The 27631-nt window shown below is 46.3% G+C and overlaps 1 protein-coding gene across 10 annotated transcripts in view; it reads right to left on the reverse strand.

The window, feature by feature from the left end:
• Positions 1–27631, reverse strand: part of TENM4 (teneurin transmembrane protein 4) — a 645695-nt gene that overhangs the window by 65172 nt on the left and 552892 nt on the right. For all 10 annotated transcript variants that reach the window (XM_081001709.1, XM_081001708.1, XM_081001716.1 and 7 more), the window contains 3 exons: positions 27131–27347; positions 7976–8095; positions 2305–2566 (listed from right to left, as the gene is read on the reverse strand). In XM_081001709.1, coding sequence (XP_080857835.1) covers positions 2305–2566; positions 7976–8095; positions 27131–27347 — 599 coding nt within the window. The remainder of the gene's footprint in view (positions 1–2304; positions 2567–7975; positions 8096–27130; positions 27348–27631) is intronic.

The raw sequence follows: 27631 nt of genomic DNA on the forward strand, positions 1-27631 counted from the left end.
AGATAATAAACTACAGTGGTACCTTGGTTCTCAAATGCATTGGTACTCAAACGGCATGGAGCCCAAACACTGCAAACCCAGAAGTAAGTATTCCAGTTTGCGAACATTTTTCAGAAGCTGAACGTGCTCCGTTTTGAGTGTTACGCTTCTGTTTTGAGTGCCACACTTCCGTTTTGAGTGTTACGCAAAGGTCTGTCTGTTTTTAAGATTTATTTTGCGTTTTTGTGGCTCTTTTTTGTGACTGTGTGGAACCCAGTTCAGCTACTGATGGATTCATTGTGTGACTGCAGTACATTGTTTATTGCTTTCATTTTATGGATCAATGGTCTCGTTAGATAGTAAAACTCGTGTTAAATTGCTGTTTTAAGTGGTATCTGAAGAAGTGTGCATGCACACGAAAGCTTATACCCAGAACAAACTTAGTTGGTCTCTAAGGTGCTACTGGACTATTTTTTTATTTTTTATTTCGACTGCGTCAGACCAACATGGCTACCTATCTGAATATAGAATGCTGTTTTAGGTGTTGTTTCTAAAAGTCTAGAACGGATTAATCCATTTTGCATTACTTTCTATGGGAAAGCGCGCCTTGGTTTGGGAATGCTTTTGGTTTTGGAACTGACTTCCGGAACAGATTAAGTTTGAGAACCAAGGTACCACTGTACATGCAACATGTAGTTTGGCCTTTTCACAAGCAAAGGCATTTATAATTTTTCATATATATATATATATATATATATATATATATATCTTATTACGGTCCAGAGACCCAACAAATCGTTACAAAGCAATGCACAATTCAGACAGCCTACCTCCAGGTTAAACAAGCATTTTGTTCAGACTTAAAGATAGGGATCATTGGTTCTTGCAACCAATGATAAAAACTTCGCCACTGCTAATGTTCTAGCGTTTGTCCGGTCTTCCAATAGGAACCTGACATAGTGAGCCTCTGATTTTCCCAGGAAAGGTACCAGCAAGGGTAATATCAGTTCAGTTCTGACAGAGCGATTTATAATTAGAAAAGGCTTTGGCTGGCCTGTAAGCTGACTTGTAGATGTGCTGAAATTCGTTTTAACTGGGTTTTTTTTTAATGTCTTAATTTTTCAAAATCTGGCATTATCACTGCTTTAATCACAACACGATATTTTGTTAATGCTGGTTCTAACATATGTACGCGTCTGTTTGGCTCATAGCTGTCAACTTACAGATTTGAAAATAAGGGACCAGCAGCCTCGGAAATAAGGGATCAGCAGCCAAAATAAGGGATTTTGCTTAGATTATTCAGAAATCCAGCACTGATGGAGCCATGCTGCTTTTGCTGCAGCTGACTGTGTGTTGCAGGGCATTGGACTAGATGATCCTAAGGGTCTACAACTCCCACCAAAGAAGAGTGGCAGACAAAACTGATGAATGACGTCGAGATGGCAAAGCTTACAGGCAGAATTAGAAACCAGGAAGAGGACCTCTTCAATAAAGAATGGGGAAAGGTTATAATTTAGTTGAAAAGCTATTGTAAAGAGTTACATACATTGGTAGGATTGACAGAACACTTGTAGTAAAAATTTGAACTATGGATGGACAAATGATTTATAAAAATAGAGTTATGAAAGGGATGCAGAGGGGGAAATGACTACATTAAGATGCTGCACCGGTTGGAGGGTATGCTAAGCAGCAAGTCGGGGCTGCCGTCGTCCTGGGGCGAGGAGTTCCATCGACCCTTCCCCGCCCAAGAGAGAGGGAGGGAGGGAGAGAGACTCTCGCCCACGCCACCCGCGAGCCTGGCATGAGGCGCTTGCGGCACCGCAGCGGCCGCTGAAGCGCCATCCTTCTGCGTCCCTCCCCATCCCCTCCTCTTCCTCCTCCCTCAGGCCGCCTCCTCAGCCGCCGCTGCCGCCTCCGGCTTCCCATGGCAGCGCGGCGGAAGTCTCCCAAGAGAGGGGCTGCCTGCCCGCCCGCCGCCACCCGTCACCTCAAGACGTGCCCCTGAGGGGGAAAAAGGAGAGCGGAGATGCGGCAGCTCGTGTGCGTGCTCTCTCAACGCGGAGGACCCCGAGCCGCTGCTTCCCTCCCTAGCGGGGCGAGCATGAAACCCGGGAAATTTAAGGGACATCATCAATAAGGGACAGCAGCGGGACACGGCGCCGGGATAAGGGAGTTTCCCGCCAAATAAGGGACGGTTGACAGCTATGGTTTGGCTTGCTTGTTTTTCCCACGTTGAGCTGGGCTCTGAGAGCACAACCTCCCTGCTCAGTACAGACAAGCTGGACCTGCGATCAGAAATGCCCTTTCTCCCCCTTGTGGTCCTACCTGTATCTCCGGGACGATGGGACCTCTCTCCGAGCAGGAGCTGGCGAACGCCGTCAGAGGGGAAGGCGAGACCACAGGGTTGGGCCGGGCAAAGTTGCTCAGGTCGCAGCTGGGGATGTCGTTCTCTTCGTGCCTCATGACGATGGTCTCCATGACGAAGAAGCGGTCCCATGGCAGCCAGAGGGTGTGCTCTTGGGTGATGAAAGGCGCCCGCTCAAAGTGCAAGATGATGGAGATGCCGCCGTTGGTCACCAGGTCAAAGCTGTCAATGCAAGCAAGAATACTCATTGCAAAGTATTGGAAGACACAAGAGCTTCCCACACTGGAGGAATGGCAGATGAAACTGATGGACTATATGGAACTGGCGGAAATGACTGGTAGAATCCGTGACCAAGGAGAAGAGTCGGTGGAGGAAGATTGGAAGAAATTCAAAGACTATCTGCAGAAACATTGCAAAATTAAAGAATGTTAGAGTGATGTTGGATTAAAAATAAGTGGCTTCCAGCTGTTTAGGATTTAAAATTATGGATAGATTAAGATTAAGGATTAGGATTAAAAAAGTTTAAGGAAATGGAAATTTGGTTTTAAAAGGTAAAATTTTAATGTTATATTATATCAAGAGTTAAGATTGGGATTAAGAAAAAAGGGAAAGAAATTGCTGGATAAACAATTTGAACTGGAATACAAAAGAGGGAGGTACGAGGAGGTCCAGAAAATAAGTAAATTTAAAAATGGAGACGAAAAGATGATACTGTTTTTAATTGTTCTACTTTCTTTTTTATCTTGTGTTTTCTTGTTTCTTTATTTTTCCTTTTTCCTTTAGATTATGTATTGTATATTTTGAATTGTGTATTTCTTTTTTATGTTTTATGTTTAATCTTTTATTGAAACTTTAATAAATATCATTCAAAAAAAAAAAAAAAAGCTGTCAATGCAAACACAAGAACCAGGCGCTGCAGCTCAACCCTTCAGTGAGCTTCTCAGTTCCCGGGTCACACTGGAAAGTGACCACCGGACGGAACCTGAGAACCAGTCTAATTTAAGCGGTGTACACAAGAAGCGTTTTGTTATAGAATCAATGGGAACTACAGTGGTGCCTCGCAAGACGAAAATAATTCGTTCCGCGAGTCTTTTCGTCTTGCGATGTTTTTCGTCTTGCGGAGCACGGTCCGTCGCAACTGCGCCTCTTCAAGCGGCTTTAAGAAAAAAGCGCAAGACGTTTCCGTCTTGCGAAGCAAGCCCATAGGGAAATTCGTCTAACGAAGCAACACAAAACCGAAAAACCCTTTCGTCTAACGAGTTTTTCATCTTGCGAGGCATTCGTCTTGCGGGGCACCACTGTACCATACTTTTCAGTGTATAAGACTAGGGTTTTTCTCTCTAAAAATTATGCTTAAAAGTGGGGGTAGTCTTATACATGGATAGTGCATAGTGAGGACAGTTGGCCTTGGTGAAGATTTGACATTTTTATCCCCCAAAAAGTTTTTGATTTGAGTTTCTACTGAAATGAGGCTGCATTTTAATGTATTTTAATCTTGTTTTTAAGTTGTATTTTAATCATTTGTTTTTATACCTGGTGTTAGCCGCCCTGAGCCCGGTCTTGACTGGGGAGGACGGGGTATAAATTATTATTATTATTATTATTATTATTATTTGCTACTGCTGTCAGTGGGCATTGTGCATATTATTGGTTGTTGCATCAATGGGTGGTGTTGATTGGCTGCTGTTGAGGCAATTGGGCAGGCAATTGGGAGATTCTGCCGGCGATGGGACAGACAAGAGGTGGAGTTTGCGGTGCATGAGCAGTTTTCAGCAATCCCAAAAAATTCAACAACTCTGGGCAGTCCTCTGCAAAAAAGTGCCATCTCCCCCCATTTTCTTAAATTTGAGTCCCCCAAAATAGGGGGCGTCTTATACATGGAAAAATATGGTAGTTGTTATTTTTTGGTCTGCACACAATCCAGATCTATGGTGTTATGTACTGAAGTTCTCACCCTGGGCCAGCAGGGGGATACTGTAGATAGTTTTCACTCAGGTCCACCTATGCAAATAGGGGATTGAAAGTGACGTTCAGTGATTGGCTAGTTACAGAAAGTGGTTACTGTTGCGTTCTAGTGGAGCTCTATATAAGCAGGCTGGCTGAACCCTTCAGTTTAGTTCTGTTCTGGCCTGTGAATAAACAAGAGCTGTTTTGAAGAATTGCTGTGTCGTCTGATATGTTCACCCACAACTTAACATATGGAGTATTCTTTGCCCCTGAAAAGCACTTCCCGAGAAACCAGCTTCGTTCCGAAAAGAAACACTCATTGCAGATTGATTCTGCGTTCCCCCACAGCATGTCATCTTGACAACAAATGAAAGCAGACATAGGGGGTCCCAACAACGTATTCACACCTGCCCAGTGGTGCTGTGGGTGGGCATATACCTAGGCTGAAACCACCAAGATTGCTGGACGATATAAAGAAGACGCTATGGGAAAAAAATGAGATTTTCAGAGGTGAATATTCTCTTGAACTGTATGCCCATTGTATGGAAATTGACAACAGGACAGCGAAAATAGATTCCATCTGCCCTAATGGTGGCTGAGAGACTGATGCTGATGAACTGGAAGAACAGAGATAACGATTCTCCTTAATCAATGGCTTGACAACACGGCAACATTGGCAACTTATGAATGGACAGCTTATTGACACAAACTTTCTTTGGATGAATACAATGATACCTGGAATGAGCTTACGAAGAATATATTAGGTTATTGGCAATTATATGTGTTTTAGGATAATAAGAATATACATATGTACCTGTTTATTTAACTTACATGCAGAATTCATCATGGGAAAGGCTGGGCTGGATGAATCCCAAGCCGGAATTAAGATTGCCAGAAGAAATATCAACAACCTCAGATAAGCAGAGGACACAACCTTGATGGCAGAAAGTGAGGAGGAATTAAAGAACCTTTTAATGAGGGTGAAAGAGGAGAGGGCAAAATATGGCCTGAAGCTCAACATCAAAAAAACTAAGATCATGGCCATTGGTCCCATCACCTCCTGGCAAACAGAAGGGGAAGAAATGGAGGCAGTGAGAGATGTTACTTGCTTGGGTTCCATGATTACTGAAGATGGTGACAGCAGTCACAAAATTAAGAGACGCCTGCTTCTTGGGAGAAGCGATCACAAACCTAGACAGCATCTTAAAAAAGTAGAGACATCACCTTGCCGACAAAGGTCTGTATAGTTCAAGCTATGGTTTTCCCAGTAGTGATGTATGGAAGTGAGAGCTGGACCATCAAGGAGGCTGATCACCGAAGAATGGATGCTTTTGAATTCTGGTGCTGGAGGAGACTCTTGAGAGTCCCATGGACTGCAAGAAGATCAAACCTCTCCATTCTGAAGGAAATCAGCCCTGAGTGCTCACTGGAAGGACAGATCCTGAAGCTGAGGTTGCAATACTTTGGCCACCTCATGAGAAGAGAAGACTCCCTGGAAAAGACCCTGATGTTGGGAAAGATGGAGGGCACAAGGAGAAGGGGACGACAGAGGACGAGATGGCTGGATAGTGTTCTTGAAGCTACCAGCATGACTTTGACCAAACTGCGGGAGGCAGCGGAAGACAGGAGTGCCTGCCGTGCTCTGGTCCATGGGGTCACGAAGAGCCGGACATGACTAAACAACAACATATTAATATGGTTATGTAAAACCATTTACCCCCTTTTTTCCAATCTCGCTCACTTTTTTATATCTTTTCTCACTTGGTCTTTTTATAAATGAAATTATTCTAATAAAATATCAGTAAAAATAAAGATTGCAACCCCCACTTCTTTCTTTATGCACCTGGGGCAAGTGCAGGATAACCCACGAAGAGGACAATAAAATAACTACACCCATCCTCCGTTGACAGCAGTCTAGAATGCAAATAGTATAGTAAGGATAGGCCTAAACAGTTCCACATTGGGGGAAACCCACACTTTTGTGCTTTGAATGGGTTAGTGTGTACAGCCCTGGAGACAAAACCTGGAATCATCCCAAATGTGTGCTTTAGAGAGGACAGATTTTTTTTTTTGCCATGAAGTGATAATAAAATGCTTCCATTTTTTAAAACCTCTTTATTTATATATATAAACGAAGTGAGATGTTTATTCTGCTATTCAAATAGAGACATCAAAAACTCTGGCCGTTCGCTTTTAAAAGCCTCCATTTGTTGCTTGCCAGCGAAATGAAGAGCATTTAAGTCTTGATGAGGGCATTTTTAACAGCTAGTTAGCATTTGGCAAAGCCTAGAAAGCAGCCTGGGGCTGAGTATGAAATGGGGGGGGGGGGGACTACAAAAAGGACTGGGGTTGTTTTCCTTTTAAATACTAAAAATAAAAAGGAGTTCAACAAGCGGCTGGAAAAAGAAGGGTCGTTTATAAATGAAAACATCTCTTCTTTGCCTCACTGGCGAGGGGAGTTGCTAGGAACAGTGAACTCTAATGAGCTTTAGAACTGTGCTTCCTTTTGGCACAACCGTGAAACTGGGGAAAAAAGGGAAGGAATCGATCTCAAGCAGGCGAGGAAAACACAGAGGCGACATTGTTGTTGCGGGAGATGCAGCTACTCATCAGCTCCTGCCTTCGCCTTGAAGTTACCTTGATGAGGCCAAGAAGCGATGAAGGAAAGAGAAAGAGAGATAAGACCCAAGCCGGCGGAATCAAAACGAAAACCGGCAGCAAAACTCTCCTCCTATCAAGAAGCATCAAAGCGTTCTCTCTGACAAGGGCCACCGATGATGCCCTGGCCTTTACGAAAGCTCTTTCAGAAGCGTGTGGTCTGCAGTCCTACCTAGTCAATGGCTCAAAGCAAGAATTTTGTTGTTGAAAAAAGAAGAGCGGGTTTTACAGCTTGGCCCTGCGAACTTTTCCACTGAGGTGGAAATGCACACAGCCTTAGCAGGGTTCTCCCCAGTGCCCTTGGAATTCCCCGCTCCTATATTCTCCTGGCATGGCTAGGACTCAGCCACAGCACCGGAAAACAGCCGCAACTCCACTGAGGTTTCCAATGTTTCAATGCAACATGCACGTGAGATGCTTAGAGGACGCTGGTTCCCTGTAGCTTCACTTCTCGCAGTGAGGGAACCGCCAGAAGGCCCTCGGAGCTGGACCTCAGCGTCCGGGCAGAACGATGGGGGTGGAGACGCTCCTTCAGGTCTACTGAGCCAAGGCCGTTTAGGGCTTTCAAGGTCAGCACCAACACTTTGAATTATGCCCGGAAATGTACTGAGAGCCAATGCAGGTATTTCAGGACCAGTGTCATATGGTCTTACAGCCGTTTCCAGTCACCAGTCTAGCTGCCGCTTTCTGGATTAGTCGTAGTTTCCAGGTCACCTTCAAAGGTAGTATCGGGAGTAGCAGCTTTCCTTAGAAGTTGGAAGGTTCTAACTTCCCCACCTAATTCACAGCCTGCTTATTTATTAGTGCCAGTCCACACCCAGCAAGGAACGAAAGGAATCTGCAAGCACCCTATGAAACAGACAAGCTGAGTGGCTGGGGAAACCCAGCCAGATGGGCGGGATATAAATAAATAAATAAATAAATAAATAATAATAATAATAATAATAATTCACAGCCAAGCCTCTGCTTTGAAGCCAGCCTTGCATTTCACACAACGAAAAGGCAGAAAGGGGCCCACATACGTACCTGCCATCCTGCCTGCTGATAGTGTAGCCGAAAAGAGGGTTGTTGACAAAGCTGATATTCACGCCAACGAGCGGGGTCCCATCCGATGTCATCACCTGCCCACGAATCACACAAGGGTGGCTGCAGGGAGAAGAGAAAGTGCCACAAGCTTAATTTTTAATCCTGTCCTCTGCTGTATGTTGAAGGAAAACCATATGAAAACGATGTACCGTTGGTACCTAACTCCTACTAAATTAGCAAAAATGTATAGAAGAGCTGCAAATATTTGTTGGAAGTGTAAAGAAAAAGGAGGCACATTCTGCCACATGTGGTGGGCGTGCAAGATAACAAAAGCATATTGGGAAATGATTCATAATGAGTTGAAAAAAATGTTTAAAGTAACTTTTGTGAAAAAAATCCAGAAGCCTTTTTATTAGATATTTTAGGTCCAGAAATAACAAAGGAGCAGAAAAGACCGTTTATGTACACAATGACAGCTGCGAGGATACTTCTAGCCCAGAGATGGAAGGAAGACAATGTCCCTACCAGAGAACAATGGTTAATAATGATGATGGACTATGCAGAAATGGCAAAAATGCCTGGGAAGATCAGACAATAAATTTAATAAAAAATGGGAAAAATTTATAACTTATTTAGAAGAACACTGTAAACGATAAAAAACACTGACAGGATTTTAACAACACTATGGTAACAATTGACTATTACGGAAAAATGGAGAACATTGTATGATGCAGTTGAAAAAGAATAACTATGGAACCCAGGGAGGCGTGGAGGAAAGTCTGGGATTCAGAGAATCCTATTTGTATATGATCTATATACGAATGCAAATGTTCAATGTAGAGCTGGATAAAAATATTTTTAAACATTTTTTTCTTAATCCTGCCCTCCCAGTGGCTGCCCCTGGAGGCTTTCAACAATTTGAAATTTCGAGGTACAGTGGTGCCCCGCAAGACGAATGCCTCGCAAGATGGAAAACCCGCTAGACGAAAGGGTTTTCCGTTTTGGAGGTGCTTCGCAAAACGAATTTCCTATGGGCTTGCTTCGCAAGACGAAAATGTCTTGCGAGTTCCTGTGGGTTTTTTTTCCTCCCCCCCCTTTTCCCCAAGCCGCTAAGCCGCTTATCAGCTGATCCGCTAAGCCGCTTAACAGCTGATCCGTTAAGCCACTAACCCGCTTATCAGCTGATCCGCTAAGCCGCTTAACAGCTGATCCGTTAAGCCACTAACCCGCTTATCAGCTGATCCGCTAAGCCCGCTAATCCGCTAATAGCGCTAATCCGCTAATGGGCTTGCTTCGCAAGACGAAAAAACCGCAAGACGAAGAGACTCGCGGAACGGATTCTTTTCGCCTTGCGAGGCACCACTGTACAATAAGAAATAGACATGTATTAAAACTGCAAAGAACTTGACAATAAAAAAATATTATGTGTGTGTAATACGGTACATTTGGAAATAGAACTTACACCAAACCTTCGAAGTCTTATGAATTTGCACTAAATCTTCAGTACAAAGCCCCAGTTTATGCAGTCGGCTCTATGCTTTTGCTACTGCAACCTCCGTTTGCGTATGGGTGTGTGGCGAAGGATGCATCTTATGAATCCTCCCGAGACAGACAGATGCTAACAAGTGATGCATGGAAGATACCAAACAATTGGTATCTGCATCAATAGGAGTATAGCATCTAGATCAAGGGAAGTAATAGTGCCACTGTATTCTGCTCTGGTCAGACCTCACCTGGAGTACTGTGTCCAGTTCTGGGCACCACAGTTCAAGAAGGACACTGACAAACTGGAACGTGTCCAGAGGAGGGCAACCAAAATGGTCAAAGGCCTGGAAACGATGCCTTATGAGGAACGGCTAAGGGAGCTGGGCATGTTTAGCCTGGAGAAGAGGAGGTTAAGGGATGATATGATAGCCATGTTCAAATATATAAAAGGATGTCATATAGAGGAGGGAGAAAGGTTGTTTTCTGCTGCTCCAGAGAAGCGGACACGGAGCAATGGATCCAAACTACAAGAAAGAAGATTCCACCTAAACATTAGGAAGAACTTCCTGACAGTAAGAGCTGTTCGACAGTGGAATTTGCTGCCAAGGAGTGTGGTGGAGTCTCCTTCTTTGGAGGTCTTTAAGCAGAGGCTTGACAACCATATGTCAGGAGTGCTCTGATGGTGTTTCCTGCTTGGCAGGGGGTTGGACTCGATGGCCCTTGTGGTCTCTTCCAACTCTATGATTCTATGATTCTATGATTCTATGAATTGCTGGCAGATTTCCAGGGATCTCTGCATATTCACTGGAAGCAAAGCTTGTCCTGTAAGGCGCAAGGCCCTTTGCACCCTTAAGACGCAGAACTGAAAGCTGCTGAGGTGTTGCAGCCCTAGCTCTGGTGCCGTTTCTGGGAGAGCAATGGGGTACGACTTCCTGCCACGTGATGGTGGCTGTGCCCACTGTTGGAGGCTGTGCACCTCTGTATGAAAGCTGCTGGGAATTGCAGATGTGGAGAGCGCTGTGCCACTCAGGTCCTGCTCACTTGCATCCTGTTATGGCCATATGGTTGGCCACTGTGAGAACAGGATGCTTGGTTACATGAGCTTTTAGCTTAATCCAGAAGAGCTCTTCCAGCAGAGAACACTAGGGAGAAATACTCAAATTTTCTCTGAACTAAAAGGGGTGGCAGGAGCAGGGAATACTCCTTCCTTCCTTCTTTCCTTCCTTCCTTCTCAGATTGGCTTGTTGAGCCAAGGGCTTCTTGATGTGAGAAGGGATGATCTCCGAGAAATGTGGCAACCATGCTTCTTCAGTCTCAACTGGGCATTACTCTATTTTCACCCCAATTGCTCCCTAGTCTCCGCATTTAGAACTGCTTTGATTTCCCGTTGCAGATCTGTTAACAGCTGATTAAAGCTTGATCTCTGCTATTGGTTATTCCTAGAATATCTAATCCCGCTCAGACCAGTTCTCCTCCTCCTCCGAAGAAAAGCCTCTCTCTGATCTTGTTCTCTCCCCATCTGAATTGCAGCCTAGAGGATGGCAGACTTGCCATTGCCTTTTCATCTCATCTGCCTCTTTTATCTCAGGCCCCATCTGTGAATGATACAGTTAAAGGGGCGACAGAGCACTTTAAACCATTGTGGCTTCCCCCAGAGAATTCTGGGAACTGTAGTTTGTTAGAGAGCTCTCTGCTCTCCTCTAATAAGAGGGATCGATTGTTAAAACACTCTGGGAATTGCGGATCTGGGAGGGGAATAGGGCTCTCAACAACTCTCAGCATCCTTATTGACCAACAGTTCCCAGAATTATTTGGGGAGAAGCCATGGCTGTTTATAAAGTGGTCTGATACCCTTGTGTGGTTGCAGAAGGGGCCTCAGATTCAACCACACATTTATCCTCCTTCTACCGCAAGCCAGCTATTTTTCATCATCTGCATGTCTTAAGTTTGTTTGCTGTTCAAGTAACTAATACAGTAGAAGATTGATTTACATGACTGGATGTGAGTTTAGCTGGAGGGATACACACTCAGCCTAATAAGAATATGTGTTGAAGTCAGAATAAAACCATAACTTGAGGCGCTTTCGGAGACACACTGGCTTATGGAGCTGGCGTAAGAAATAAGGTAAGAGGCTGCGGAGTTTGGGGTATTTCCACACAAAGACATATATGAAGGCTCTGAGGTTTTTGAACCTCTGGGAAGAGTATTCCCAGCTGAGGTTTGGCTGGTGGCAGAACCTTGAGGTGATAGCAGTCCCAAGGTGGAGGAACACATTATAAACTCCCTGCATCAGCACAGAACCACAGATTTGTAGAGCTGGAAGGGACCCCGTGGGTCGTCTAGTCCAGGGGTCAGCAAACTTTTTCAGCAGGGGGACGGTCCACTGTCCCTCAGACCTTGTGGGGGGCCGGACTATATTTTGGAAAAAAAATGAGCGAATTCCTATGCCCCCAAAATAACTAAGAGATGCATTTTAAATAAAAGCACACATTCTACTCATGTAAAAACACCAGGCAGGCCCCACAAATAACCCAGAAATTCATTTTAAATAAAAGGACACATTCTACTCATGGAAAAACACACTGATTCCTGGACTGTCCGCAGGCCAGATTTAGAAGGTGATTGGGCCAGATCCGGCCCCCGGGCCTTAGTTTGCCTACCCATGGTCTAGTCCAGGGGTCAGCAAACTTTTTCAGCAGTGGGCCGGTCCACTGTCCCTCAGACCTTGTGGGGGGGCGGACTATATTTGAGGGAGGGGGATGAACGAATTCGTATGCCCCACAAATAACCCAGAGATGCATTTTAAATAAAAGGACACATTCTACTCATGTAAAAACACGCTGATTCCCAGACCGTCAGTGGGCTGGTTGAACTTGGCTGAAGCGAGCCCAAGGAAGGATGGGTGGGTGCAAAATGAAGAAGAGGTTTAAGTCCTACACTTTGCCTGATAAGATTTCTTTTCTTCTCCCCCCCCTTTTTCTATTTCCCCCAAGTGATAAAAGTTACCCCGTTTGGGAAAAGCAATTAACGCCGTGTCTTGTCAGCACCGGGCCTCTACTGGGTCAACATGTCCTTTCTGGAGGCGAGACCGCCTCTCCCACAATGCACCGAGCCCCACAGGAACCTGGTTAATGCTAATTTAGTCAGTCGTTTCCTTCAGAAGACCTTGGTCTAAATGCAATTACACTGCAAACAAGCTAACTGGTACTGCAAAAGACCCTCTCCCTCTCTGTGCTCTGCCCAGGGAAGTCTCTCGATGTATGTACATAAAATTACCTCTCCTGTTAATAGGAGGAGATCTCTTTCAATCAGTCTTGCCTTGCCAATATGGAATGCATATTCGGTAATTTAGCAACACTTATTTCCACCCCCCCCAATAGCCGAAGCCTCAGCAATCTGATGAATTATTAACATATTTCCTCTTATGAATTTGCTTGCCTTTTAAAGTTATTTTGGAAATTGTTTTGATGCTCTCTTTTCACTGAAAACAGCTATTTAGTCAGCATTTTTAATTAGTCCTTCCCAAAGGGGCCTTCTCCACTAGTTTTTTTTGTTTAAATGACCTTTTGGGGTTTCTTAATATTTTGGGAATGATAATTCATCACTGGATTTCAAGAAAGCAGACGGCAATTTAGGCATGCAGTAATTTCGGCCTGTCATATTATTAAGTAATGCATAATTCACCGGGAGATTAAAGTTAATTTTCAGTTTTCCCTTAGATGAAATGGGAAAGTTCTTCTCAGAGCAAAGGCAGTGCTGGGGTTCTTGGTCCATACACAGTCAAGGAAATAAAACGGCCTGCATTCTGCAACATGTCTCATGCAATCACTCCTAAACATTAATTTATGTTGTTGTCTAGGAAATAATAGAAAGACAAGAGGGGAAAAGTCCCTGAGGCAACACTCAATCCCATAAGCACTACACTTTCCCTTTTCCTGTGAAAGGGTTGCCCATGTTTAAATGCAAGACAACAAAGGTCCGTATAGTTAAAGCTATGGTTTTCCCAGTAGTGATGTATGGAAGTGAGAGCTGGACCATAAAGAAGGCTGATCGCCGAAGAATTGATGCTTTTGAATTATGGTGCTGGAGGAGACTCTTGAGAGTCCCATGGACTGCAAGAAGATCAAACCGATCCATTCTGAAGGAAATCAGCCCTGAGTGCTCACTGGAAGGACAGATCCTGAAGCTGAGGCTCCAATACTTTGGCCACCTCATGAGAAGAGAAGACTCCCTGGAGAAGACCCTGATGCTGGGAAAGATGGAGGGCACAAGGAGAAGGAGACGACAGAGGACGAGATGGTGGGACAGTGTTCTCAAAGCTACCAGCATGAGTTTGACCAAACTGTGGGAGGCAGTGGAAGACAGGAGTGCCTGGCGTGCTCTGGTCCATGGGGTCACGAAGAGTCGGACGCGACTAAACGACTAAACAACAACAATATGTAAAATGTAAACACCAGCAACTGGGAAACACTGGCCTGTGAGTGCTACATGGGCTTTGAAGACGCTCGAACTCAGGACGCAAGGGAGAAATATGCTAAGAGGAAGGCACGCTTGGAAAATCCACACCGTGATCAACTCCTACCCGGGAACCAATGTCCCCACTGTGGAAGGACGTGTGGATCCAGAATTGGCCTCCACAGTCACTTAAGGACTCACTGTTTCCTAAAATTATGAATAAACATACAAATTGATCTTGCCATCCAGGAGGCTTCCTTTCCCCCTTGTCTGGTTATTTTATTTATTTCAGTGGTTTTCTCTTACATTTTATATGGGGTGTGGGTGGTGCTGTCTAAACCACTGAGTCTCTTGGGCTTGCTGATCGGAAGGTCGCGGTTTGAATCCCCGCGACGGGGTGAGCTCCTGTTCCTCTGTCCCAGCTCCTGCCAACGTAGCAGTTCGAAAGCACACCAGCGCAAGTAAATAAATAGGTACCGCTGTGGTGGGAAGGTAAACAGCATTTGCATGTGCTCTGGTTCCCGTCACAGTGTTCCGTTGCACCAGAAGTGGTTTAGTCATGCTGGCCACATGACCCACATGACGCTGGCTCCCTCGGCCTGAAAGCGAGATGAGCACTGCAACCCCATAGTCATCCTTGACAGGACTTAACCGTCCAGGCGTCCTTTACCTTTTACCATTTATATCCTGATTGTTTTCTGACAAGAAACCCAAGGTGGTGTGTTATGTGGCTGGTCAAGACATGGACCAGACCCAAAGCTTGAGTGAAGTGCTGGACTCATAATGCCTTCAGGCCATACTGATGTTGTCTATGGACCATGATGGTTATGCTCTGCATCCTGGTCGAAAATGTTTCTGAATGTCAGTCGCTGGAAAGCACAGGGGAAGAGGTTCCTCATTGTGGATTTGCCGCAGGCCTTTGGGTGGCCACTGTGAGGACAGGCACGTAGCTTGGGGGTACTCCAGATTCCTCTGCTGTTGCTTGAGGCTCAAGTGGACTTGGTGGCTCTGAGTCCCTTCCATCAGCTTAAGCTGGTACCCCATCTGGACAGGGATAGCCTAACTTTTTGTTTTTGATCTGGTTGTCAGGAGTTCAGCTTACACTCGAGTAAGACCCTGGTAGAGACACATGCCTGACTGGCATGTTCTTTCACTCCTGGTCGATCGTTTGGGAGCTTCATAAGCTTTCTTCTGCCCGAGCATCACAGCAACAGATGCCAACTGACATTGGCACACTTAGAGATCCGCAGAGTTTGCACAGCTTTGCGTAACAGACCTCAGCAACTCAGCATTTTGGCTAATCTATTTTATTTACATATAAACACACACAGAGCACTGCAACATGGCTCCCTCTCTCTCTAGCATCAGAAAGCAAAGAGAAAAAGAACAAAGGACAATAGTCCCACTTCATGGAAGACAGTAACACAAACATCCTGTCTCCGTCACTTCCCACTCTGTGGAGTCAAAACACATACCGTCAAATGAAAGACAAAAATCCCATGACTGCAATCGTAACCTCTAGTTTGGATTACTTCAATGCATTCTCCATAGGGCTTCATCTGAAGACGGTTCGGAAACTTCAGCCGGTGTAGAATTTGGCAGCCACGTTGCTCACCAGGAGAAGACAGTTTGACTATATTACACCAATCCTGGCCTGACTTTACTGGCTGCCAATTAGTTTCTGAGCCCAATCCAAAGTGCTGGTTCCGACCTATAAAGCCTTAAACGGCTCAGGACTGCAATACCTCAAGCACTGCCTCTCTTCTTATGAACCTACCCGGACCCTGAGATCATCCTCTGTGGCCCTTCTTCGTGTGCCTCCTCCACAAGAGACCTGGAGGGTGGCAACACGAGAACGGGCCTTTTCTGCAGGGGCTCCCCATTTGTGAGTAGTGGTAAATAGCAGTAGTTTCGTAATCTGGTGAACTGGGTTCGCGTCTCCGCTCCTCCACATGCGGCTGCTGGGTGACCTTGGGCTAGTCACACTTCTCTGAAGTCTCTCAGCCTCACTCATCTCAGAGAGTGTTTGTTGTGGGGGAGGAAGGGAAAGGAGAATGTTAGCAGCTTTGAGACTCCTTTGGGTAGTGATAAAGTGGGATATCAAATCCAAACTCTTCTTCTTCTTCCCCCAGGGAGGCTCACCTAGCACCTTCATTGCATACCTTTAGACGTCAGGCAAAAACGTTCCTCTTCAACCAAGCCTTTAGATGATTAACATTCAATGCCCTTTTAAAATGTGCTTGTGGGAAAGAGCGGGGATATTATTTTGCTGTTTTGTTTTACTGATTTACTTGTATTTATGGGACGCGGGTGGCGCTGTGGGTTAAACCACAGAGCCTAGGACTTGCCGATCAGAAGGTTCAAATCCCCGCGATGGGGTGAGCTCCCGTTGTTCGGTCCCTGCTCCTGCCAACCTAGCAGTTTGAAAGCACGTCAAAAGTACAAGTAGATAAATAGGTACTGCTCCGGCGGGAAGGTAAACAACGTTTCCGTGCGCTGCTCTTGTTCGCCAGAAGCGGCTTAGTCATGCTGGCTACATGACCCGGAAGCTGTACACTGACTCCCTCGGCCAATAAAGTGAGATGAGCGCTGCAACCCCAGAGTCGGTCATGACTGGACCTAATGGTCAGGGCTCCCTTTACCTTTACCTATCGTGTATTTTATACTGTGAACTGCCCTGGGATCTTATGATGAAGGACAGTAAATGAATGAATGAATGCATGCTGGACCAGATGAGCCACTGGCCTGATCCTGCATTAGGCTCATGGTCGTACATACCCAGTTATAACAGGTTTAGGTGTGAGCTCCAGTTGCTCGATCCAACTGCTGCGCATAATTGCCACCGTTCTTGACTGCGCCTCTGGCAGAAATTAACTCCACCGTTGGTTCACAGCTGCTTAAAAGCATTATAACTACAGGAGCAGAGGGAGAAAGATATACGCACACAAGGCCTAAATAGTTTTCAAGAGTTTGTTTCTGTGTTTGTTTGTGCCCCCCTTCCCAAGTGTTAAATAAGAATTTAAAAGACATTACAGGAGATTGCTGGCAAGGGAAGCCGGAAATGCAAAAAGTAGCCATCCAGAAATGCTTATTACACCACCTGTGTATGTCTGCAAGGGAGTTCTTAGAAGGAGCTGCCAGTCGGGAGACAAAACAAGCAATTAAGCTTAGCAGAAAAGCCCGGCAACAAACACAGCGCCAAGCAGCGACTGTCAGGCTGAGTGTGGGGACCGCAAGCCTCGACACGAGACCCAGAAGCTGCCTCAGGGTTTCGTCAAGTGACATTGGCAGGTGACAGGTCCCAGGCAGCCATTTGCTGAGGAACAGGCAGAGTGCAAGATGGAGGAGAGGAAAAAGAGTGACAAAATGTGTAACCAAACTGGAATTAAAAACGACAACAGCATGGGTATTTTGCAAAAACAAACAAACCCAGGATCATTCTATTGCCATGATTTGCAATATGGATCAACCTTTAGCCTGAGACTGGCTCTAGAGAACTTGCCTCTTGGTTCAACGTTCAGGTTGCTTAGATTGGTGGGCACCAGACCAGGGGTCCTGATCCATGGCAATGCCGTCACCAAGGAAAGGTGATGTCCAAGCAAGGTGGAGATAAGTAGGCCAGGGAACAGATGGAAGGTGAGGTCAGGACTGTGGATGAGGAGCAAGGTATCAGTTCAGGACCATGGCCAGCGGCTTCAACAATATGATGGCGCTATTGACAGAGCCTTAGGTCGTCGAGATGGAAGCCAATTCTAGCCTTTTTCTAGGCAGTGGGGTTTCAGACTGTGGGGATTGCTTTGGAATAAGCTCCCCAGAGCTCTCCTGATCCTCCATGGAACTTGTGGTCCAGTCACTGGAGTCTAGTTGCAGAAATGTCTCAGGGTTCAGGGTATGGGATGTGGGCTCTAGCAGTTTCCCATGAGATGGTCTGGGCAGATGATTCATCTCTCCATCTGAAGATTCCTGGTCCAGAGCCATGACAACAGGGTCTTTTTATTGGTTGCCCCTAGTTTGTAATAATCCCTCCCAAAGGATTGGCCCTGTCTGCAGCAACCTTCAAAAAGCTGTGATGATTTTACCAGTTGTTCCTTTTGGCTTTTGCCCAAGATTATGCTATCAAGGTCACTGGCTTATTTTATTTTAGATCACCGGGTTTAGACTGTTGGTTATTGGATTCCAGAATTATATTTATGCCGAGTTGACAAACGTTTTAAGCGATACCCAATTTGCATTCACTGCTCACTGGCTTTCTGACATTTTGTTAGCAATTTGTTTTTAATTACACTATATCATTGCAGCTTGTAAGTTGCCCAGAGAGAATATTTGTTCTGAAAGGAGGCCCCAAAATCCTTTGAATGAATTAAAGGACAACCTGGAGAAGATTGGAAGTGTGCAAAAAACGGGATATCTCTCTCATGCTGGCCCTGGCTTTCTTGGGAGGCTCAACCAAGAATTAAGAACTGATCAGGGTGTGGGACCTTCATCAATCTTGGGGTTCCAGCAAACACATGACCCTCTGACCCTCTGGAATGAGCCTTGATGGCAGAAGTGATGGAGACAGGGAGGAGTTAGGAGAGCAGCTACCACTTTCACAAATGATACGAGTTATCGCTCTTCCACCGGCTACAGCCGACTGTCACAAATCTCAATTCTCCCCTTCTTGTCTTAGTAACGGTGGGGCTTTTGACAACTGAAGGAAGAGCGCAGATCAAGGAGACGGAAGGGTGCTATTTTTGATACTTTCCCCACCACCTCAAGAGACTGCCAGTGATTAAGGAAGTTTCAACACAGGGAAGAGAAAGAAATGGACAGGTGCTGCTGGCTGGCTGTCAATCAGACCGACAGGCAAGGGAGGCATTTCCCCCTTCTCTCTCTCTAGCTTCTACTGTGCTGCTATACTGCCTGTTTTATAACTACTAGCCAGAATTGTTCTACAAAACCAGGAATGGTTGCAAAACAAAACAAAGTGGTGAAACTTAAATGTCCCAGCAGCAAACACAGTGAGTTTGGATTAACCTAGCTTTTCCCAGGAGCTGGGTTTTCTGTATTTATTTCATTTCACGAAATTTATACACCGCTTGATTGGTCAAAAACACACAAAACTCACACACCCTTCAAAGCAGCCTGCAAAACAATAGAAGAATAAAACACGGGAAAATTTTGCAGCAAAACTTGTTAAAGTTAAAATACTAAAACAGCCTCGGAAAGAGGAGACCAAGAGGAGAGATGATATTTGTCTTCAAATAGCTCAAGGGCTATTACGTGGAAGATGGGGCAAACTTGTTTTCTTCCGCTTTGGAGGGTGGGACTCGAACTCATGGCTTCAAGCTACAAGAAAGCAGATTCCGACTCAACGTCAGGGAGAGCTTTCTGACATTAAGAGCTGTTCGACTGTGGAAAGGAAGGTTGTGGGCGTTCCTTCCTTGGAGGTTTTTAAGCAAAGGTAGGATGGCCACTTGTCATGGATGCTTCAGCTGAGATTCCTGCATTGCAGGGGGTTGGACTAGATGACCCTTGGGGTCCCTTCCAACTCTACAATTCCGTGATTCTATGGTTCTCGGTTAAAATTCGCACCAACTTCCTAAGCACTTGGGTAGGCTTCTCTAAACACAAATGTTTTAGCAAGTGCCAAAAAGAATACAGTGAAGGCGCTTGCTTGATGTCAATAGGAAGGGAGTTCCAAAGTGTAGGACCTGCCGCATGAAATGACTGAGTTCTTACAAACAGGTATTATGTGGCACTTGTGGAAATGCCAGTTCTGCAGAAGGAAGTGGTTGAATGGGCACATTTTGGGCAATGTGATCTCATAGGTAAGCTGGTCCCATGTAAGGAGTTATATACTAATAGTATATGAGTAGCTTGGCCCAGTAATCTTATTATGATTTTAAAATCAGATTCTGATTTTAGGTTGCATGCTGTTCCTTGGGACCGGGAGCTCATTCCTCCTGGAATACTCCAAATGCCTTAGACTTTGCTGCCTGCACTGATTCTGCCGATTCTTGAAGTCCCCACCGTTCCATCTCAAATTGGTAATTTGTAATCAAGGAGTTCTTCATGTCCTTCAGTCCGGAGTTCGTTCCCTTCCAAAGGAAACTGATCTTACTCAGGCCGCCCTGAGCTTTCCGTGGCTCAGCAAAAGGGGGATCAAACTTGGAGGGCTCAACTTTGGGTGTCGAGATGTTAAGTAAAACAAGCTGTTCTGGTTCCTCCTGAATGCTCCTAGGTTTCTGGGAAAAACATGATCTCTAGTTGTTAAGGGATTCAATTAGGCAGAAAACAATGGAGGGAAAACTGGAAATTCACTGGGAAGTAATAAAATAGACAGGCAAAAGCCTTGTGTGTTCCTTGGCTTCAAAGACACAGATGTCATCCTTGCTCTGAGGCCGACGAGAGGAAGAGGCTGAAATGTTATTTAAGCTGCCAAGTTTGGTCATGGTTGGGACTCATGTGTGCTAAGAACATAATAAGAGCCTACTGGATCAGGCCAGAATCCATCTACTGTCACAGTGGCCAAACAAATGTCTGTGGGAAACCAGCAAGCAGGATACGAGTGTCAGGAGTTCAGCTTACACTCGAGTAGGACCCTGGTAGAGACACATGCCTGACTGGCATGTTCCCTCCCTCCTAGTCGATCGTTCGGGAGCTTCAAAAGCTTTCTTCTGCCCCAACATCACAGCGACCAATGCCAACCGACACCGGCACACTTAGGGATCCACAGAGTCTTTGCAGCATTGCGTAACAGACCTCAGCAACTCAGCATTTTGGCTAATCTACTTTATTTACATAAAAACACACACGGAGCACTGTAACATGGCCCCCTCTCTCTCTAGCATCAGACAGCAAAGTGAAAAAGTACAAAGGACAATAGCCCCACTTCACGGAACACAGTAACACAAACATCCTGTCTCCATCACTTCCCACTCTGTGGAGTCAAAACAGAAATTGTCATGTGAAAGACAACAATCCCATGACTGCAATCACGGAGCAGGAATTCTAACAATGAGCACCAGAGCACCATCTCCCCCTGTGGTCTTCAGCGACTGGTATTCAGAAGCACTGCTATCTCCAATGGAAGAAAGCGAAAGGCAAGCAGGGTGCCCTGAACCAACCAGGAACAACCTGAACTGACTGGACTGTAGGAGAAGGGACAGGGAAGGGTCTATCCAGCTAGAGTCCTAGGGGAAGAGCCTGAAATGGCTATGCTAGCAAGAACGGAAGATGCAACTTATGTGGCTCAATGCCTGCATAAAATACCCCTGGGGTGTTAAAAGAGACAGCTTAGAGCTCCCCTTGCAAGGGAACAGTAGTTACTCAATTGTCTGGTGCAAGCCAGGGGTGCCACCTGGGAGGGGGCTGTGCTCTTTGGCCCCCCAAATATTTATTTGACCAATGTTCAGGGGGCGGAGGAGGCAAGGCTTCCATGGCTTCCATGGCTTCTTCTCCTCTTCCTGCTGTAGCTGCTGGGGAATGAAACCTTGGCTCTTCCCAATGGGGGAACCGGTATGCGATTGTTAGAATTCCTGCTCCACGATTCCAGTCATGGGATTGTTGTTTATCACATGACGGCATATGATTTGACTCCACAGAGTGGGAAGTGACGGAGACAGGATGTTTGTGTTACTGTGGGACTATTGTCCTTTGTTCTTTTTCTCTTTGCTGTCTGATGCTAGAGAGAGAAGGAGCCATGTTGCAGTTCTCCGTGTGTATTTATATGTAAATAAAGTAGATTAGCCAAAATGCTGAGTTGCTGAGGTCTGTCACACAAAACTCTGCAGATCCATAAGTGTGCTGATGTTGGTTGGCATCGGTCGCTGTTATGTTTGGGCAGAAGAAAGCTTTTGAAGCTCCCGAAGGAATGACCAGGCGGGAGGGAACATGCCAGTCGGGCATGTGTCTCTGCCAGGGTCCTACTCGAGTGTAGGCTGAACTCCTTACAGCAATGGGCAACCGGCATGCATGGAGCTAGGTGCACAAGGTGCAAAGGGCCTGCATGGCACCCAGGGTGCTCAGCGCAATGTCTGCAGGAGCTGGGGGCTCTTTCCCCAGCAGCCACGGCCAGATCTTGGGGTGCTTGGCATGCAGTGTGACATCACACACACACGCAACACCGGCCCCCCAATCTGCCTCGCAAGTTGGGACATACAGTACAGGTAAACCAATGGCCGAAGACAGTTCATGTTGGGGTGAACTTATCATGGAATTACACTCTGGCTTTCTAGCAAACGAGCAGTGCCGACAAGCCGCCTCAACGCTGCTATAGAGAGAAAAGAGTGCCGGGTAAAGAGAGAAGCAAGAGATATAAAAAGGACAGTGACGAATTAGCCCGATGTGTAAAATGTAAAGGCCTCACCTTCTTCAAAATATCTGTGCCGTGCTGCATTATTCATGGGCGGCAAGAGGGTGAGGTTTGTGGCGGTGGGAGGGTTGTGAAGCAAATGACAAAACTCAGAATGAGCACCCATACTGAAACCGAGCATTTTATGACGGCAAATCGAGCCGCCGAGGCAGATTCCGAATGCAAAGGACGTCTCCACATCATCTTGATGAACAGATAACAAGTGCTCTCGTGCCACTAGATCATTCCCTTTATTGATTTCCCGGCCACTTACTCCTGCTGTTTGCTTTGTATCCTTTAAGCCATTTTTAGCTGTCCGTCACCGTAAAGATTGGCACGGGAGATCTGCTTGCGGTATCGAGTCGCCGGCTTCCCAGGGCGACACCCAAGAGCCCTCTTCTCAATCTCTCTGGAGTGGCGAAAGGTCGCTGGATTGCAGTAGAGGGCAAAACGCTTCATGCCTGCGTGTCACAAATGAATACGGGGGCAAAGAGCACTTGCAGGAAGCGCTAAGTGCAAGCTGCTTCACTGTGTCTGGCCTCCAAATCCCGGACCCGATAGATGCTCAAGAATCAGTGCACAAACAGCGGTATGTGGATCTAGGGTTATGTTGAAAGGAACACAATTCCCTTCCTTGTCTGCTCCAGAAATAACCTTGCAGAAGGAAAGAAGTTTAATTCTTCAGGTGTCCACTGGAGAGTCCAGTTTTGAACTGGAGAGGATGGGAGCAGGCTGATGACCAAATTGCTGCTGCACACTGGATTATGACCCGGAGCCCTTCTTGCCAACCATCTATGGAAGTGAGGGTGCCAAAGAATTTTCCACCAGCAACTCAAGCCCCGGATGTGCTTGCAAGGAGGCTACAAACCGCAGGAGCTAGACTGCCCAGGTCTTCCTGTGTGACTCTGGACTCAGGACACATCCAGAAACTAAGTTCCTGCTTACAGCTTAACGAGGCACAGAAATGCCTCATTTTTGCTGGATTGTGCTTTATTTATGAATAAACAAACATTACAGGAAGGGAGAAAGCAGTGTGTTCGCTCTCCAAGAGTGTGTGGTCTGGGCTCTACTGCCAGGAGATGCAAGGAGGAATTGCAGTGCACAGATATTTGTTGTTGTTTAGTTGTTTAGTCGTGTCCGACTCTTCGTGACCCCATGGACCAGAGCACGCCAGGCACTCCTGTCTTCCACTGCCTCCTGCAGTTTGGTCAAACTCATGTTAGTAGCTTGGAGAACACTGTCCAACCATCTCGTCCTCTGTCGTCCCCTTCTCCTTGTGCCCTCCATCTTTCCCAACAGCAGGGTTTTTTCCAGGGAGTCTTCTCTTCTCATGAGGTGGCCAAAGTATTGGAGCCTCAGCTTCACGATCTGTCCTTCCAGTGAGCACTCAGGGCTGATTTCCTTCAGAATGGAGAGGTTTGATCTTCTTGCAGTCCATGGGACTCTCAAGAGTCTCCTCCAGCACCATAATTCAAAAGCACCCATTCTTCAGCGATCAGCCTTCTTTATGGTCCAGCTCTCACTTCCATACATCACTACTGGGAAAACCATAGCTTTAACTAGACGGACCTTTGTCGGCAAGGTGATGTCTCTGCTTTTTAAGATGCTGTCTAGGTTTGTCATTGCTTTTCTCCCAAGCACAGATAGATTTTGCAATTCCTCCAACCAGTATCTCTGCGGACTCTGCACAGTATTCAACAAAGTAGTTCCACTAGTGCAAGGACCTTTGGCTGTGCAACAGAACTTGCCCTTCCTCTCCACTCCTCACCTTGTGTACTCCTCCTAGGTCCCCCTAAATCTCCTCTGGGTTTCCCCCCAATCCTCCACTGCAGATTTGGGGAGTGCGTAGGGAGAGGAAAGGGAAGGAAAATTAGTAGAAATCCTTGCGTGAGCAGAAATGCTTGACTAGATACTGCCCCCTCCCTCTCCACAGGCATTCTGCTTATCATAATTATGGCAGGTGGTCTCTTGCACAAACGTGAGCTTCCTGGTTCAGGGGCACCGCAAGCAGAAACCAAAACAAAGCATTGCAATATGGTGTGTTTCTGTTCATGCCAGCCATACCCTTCTCCACGAAACTCCATTCCACTCTCCCCCTCCCAAACTTGTTTCCTTCCATTAATTGCCAGTCAGAATTTGCGTCCAAAGAGCACATTCAATCCTCACTGGGCTACTGTAGGGCTTCTCCTTTTCCCTTAGGCTCCCCCCTCCCAAAATATATATTCTATGGTACTTTTGCAAACCTTGGGCTGGGGCAGGGAACTGTGGGCCTGCAGGTATTTGCCGACTTCTGGGGTGTGGACATTGCACATTTTTGGCTACCAATGCCTGGAGAATTGAAACCGCTATCAGTTTATATAGGCAGGTTTCCTAGCTAGCTGGTAATGAAGGAATTTAGAACAGCCTCTTTGCGGGGAGAACATTAGGCGAACTGCAACAGGCAGGCAGAAGAAACCTTGCAGGTCATTGGGCTGCCAATTGGAAAAGCTCATTAAACGTGACATCAGATCTACGCGTAACAAAACCTACCTGTCTGTCGGAAGAGCAAACAGACCCAAACAGAAAACAGCAGCAGCAGCACCCTGCCCCAAACACAACCTCATTAGGTATGGCTCTGGTGTGATGTTCACTTAAAAGGAAGTTCCTGGGAGACAGAAATGCCACAGGAAATGTTTTTTCTTCCAACCATCAGCTGGGATGGTGGTGGGATGACATTTCCAACAGCATCTTCCCAGTGCAGGCTTGTTTATTACAAGGCTCGTGTTGCCACTGGAGAGCTGATCACAGCTTGTTTACTCCACTGAGATTGGGAGATTGATAACTCTGGGTCGCTGTCCTGGGAAAATAACTCCTACCTACAGGATGAAGGCAAAGGGACGTGGGTGGCGCTGTGGGTTAAACCACTGAGCCTCTTGGGCTTGCCGATCATAAGGTCAGCGGTTCAAATCCCCGCGACGGGGTGAGCTCCCGTTGCTCGGTCCCTGCTTCTGCCAACCTAGCAGTTCAAAAGCACGTCAAAGTGCAAGTAGATAAATAGGTACCACTCCGGCGGGAAGGTAAACGGCGTTTCTGTGCGTTGCTCTGGTTTGCCAGAAGCGGCTTAGTCATGCTGGCCACATGACCTGGAAGCTGTACGCCGACTCCCTCGGCCAATAAAGCGAGATGAGCACCACAACCCCAGAGTCGTCCGCGACTGGACCTAATGGTTAGGGGTCCCTTTACCTTTACAGGATGAAGGCAACTTGGGGTTTTCTTTAGCAACACCCCCTTGCTGACTATTTTGGACCAGCCCTGCCTGCACACACAAGAGAGTGAAGTGGTAGATTGCTGAGGCAACTGGCTGCACCACTTCAGACTGCAAACTGGTGTGTGTGTTGTGTGTGTGTGTGCCATTTTTGAACACTCCATGTAAAAGAGAACATGGACAGAGAAAATAGTTTCTCCTCCCATAACATTAGACTCCTGGGTAGCCAGTAAAGTGGAAGGCCGGAAGGCTCCGGAAAGATTCTAAAATTACTTCTCCACGCAGTGCAGGGTTTAAACTATGGAACTCCCTGCCACATGAGGAAGTGATGGCCACCAATTTGGATGGCTTTAAAGGAGGACTGGGCAAATTCACGGAGGAGAGTGCTAAGGATGGTTTGGCAGTTGCTGATTCATTCCAGGGTTGCGTGTTCCTGACTCCTATTGCCAATGGCTACCAGCTGCATCAGAGAATGGATGGCTCAGTTGGTTAGAGCGTGGTGCTGATAATGCCAAGGTTGGAGGTTCAATCCCCGTATTCCAGATGATACATTACCATGTATCATCTGACCCATCGACTGCAATTATTAAGTTTGCAAATGACACCACCATAATGGGTTTAATAACAGGTGGAGACGTATCAGCATATAGAGGGGAGGTCCAAAAAATATCTACAATGGTGCCTAAGGAACAACTTGCACCTTAATATCTGCAAAACAAAGGAGATGGTGTTGGACTTTGGGAGGAAGAGAGGAGAACTAGCCCCACTGTACATCTGGGAGGGCTGTGTGGAGACAGTCTCTTCCTTTAAATTCCTAGGAGTTTATCTCAGTGAAGACCTTACTTGGAAAATAAATAACAACCCAGGTGGTTAAGAAAGCCCAACAGAGACTCCATCTCCTCAGAGTATTGCGGATGAACGATGTCAATCAACAATTGATGATCTCCTTCTACCGGTCAACAATAGAAAGTGTCCTTTCATACTGCATCACGGTGTGGTACGCTGGTTTGGCATCATCTGATAGGAAGTGCCTACAGAGGGTGGTGAATACAGCACAAGATATTATGGGCTGTCCCATGAATCCGCTGGAGGAAATAGCGGAAGAACGTTGCCTCAGGAGAGTGAGGAAAATTCTCAGGGATGATTCACACCCTGGCCGGCACTTTCTGGATCTCCTGCCCTCAGGCAGAAGATATAGGAGCATGATTAGTCGCACAAACAGGGTAAAGAACAGCTTCTATCCATGGGCTGTTAGGCTGCTGAATGAAAAGATAACAACAGGGCAACTGACTTTCGGGTTTGGTGGGTGTGCGTCAGTAAACGAGGGGAATTAAGACGTAAGAGAGCTGAGTGGGGGGTGCTCGTGTAATCTCACTGTATGCAAGTTGTACAAGTGACAATAAAGTATTTCAATATTCAATTTCAATTCCTGCCGAACTCTACAACTCTAGAATTCTATGACCCCTAGGACGGAGTGTTGTTACGCTCAGGTCTTGCTTGTGGGCTTCCCATTGTGGCATTTGGCTGGTCAGCCAGGAAAGCAGGGATGCTGGACAGAGCAGCCCTTTGGGCTCTTTCTTGTGGCACAAGAACACTTTTGATCGTTGTTGGGAGTGGGGCAAAGGAAAGCACTTACCCTCCGTTGAAAGGGTTCTCCCCAGGAATGATGTGCGTGCTGTCCTTGCCAACCAGGAATTTGATCCGGTCGTAGAACGAATAAAGGTTCTGCTGCGACACCGGGGGCTGTGTCTCCTGTATGATATCCAGGGGGTCCGGGGAGCCAAGGCAGAGGGTGTTGGTATGGCACAGGGGCTGAAGGCAGCAGTCTGGATCCATGCAGTCCATCAGTCCATCTGTGGGTCGGGCAGAAAAGGAAAGATACACACTCAATAGGGGAAGCAGAAGCAGGTGGCGGGAGCGATATTCAGAGCAGCGATAGTGTCAGGGCTGGTTCAGCTGCTGATCATCACAGAGTCTCAGAGACAAGCAGTGAAGATAATTGTTTGTCCAAGAAAACAGTATACAAACAGAGAATACAGTGGTACCTCGGGTTACAGACGCTTCAGGTTACAGACGCTTCAGGTTACAGACTCTGCTAACCCAGAAATAGTACCTCGGGTTAATAATAAAAATAATA

This window comes from Podarcis pityusensis (assembly GCF_964106645.2).
Source record: "Podarcis pityusensis genome assembly, chromosome: 4".
NCBI lineage: Eukaryota > Metazoa > Chordata > Lepidosauria > Squamata > Lacertidae > Podarcis > Podarcis pityusensis.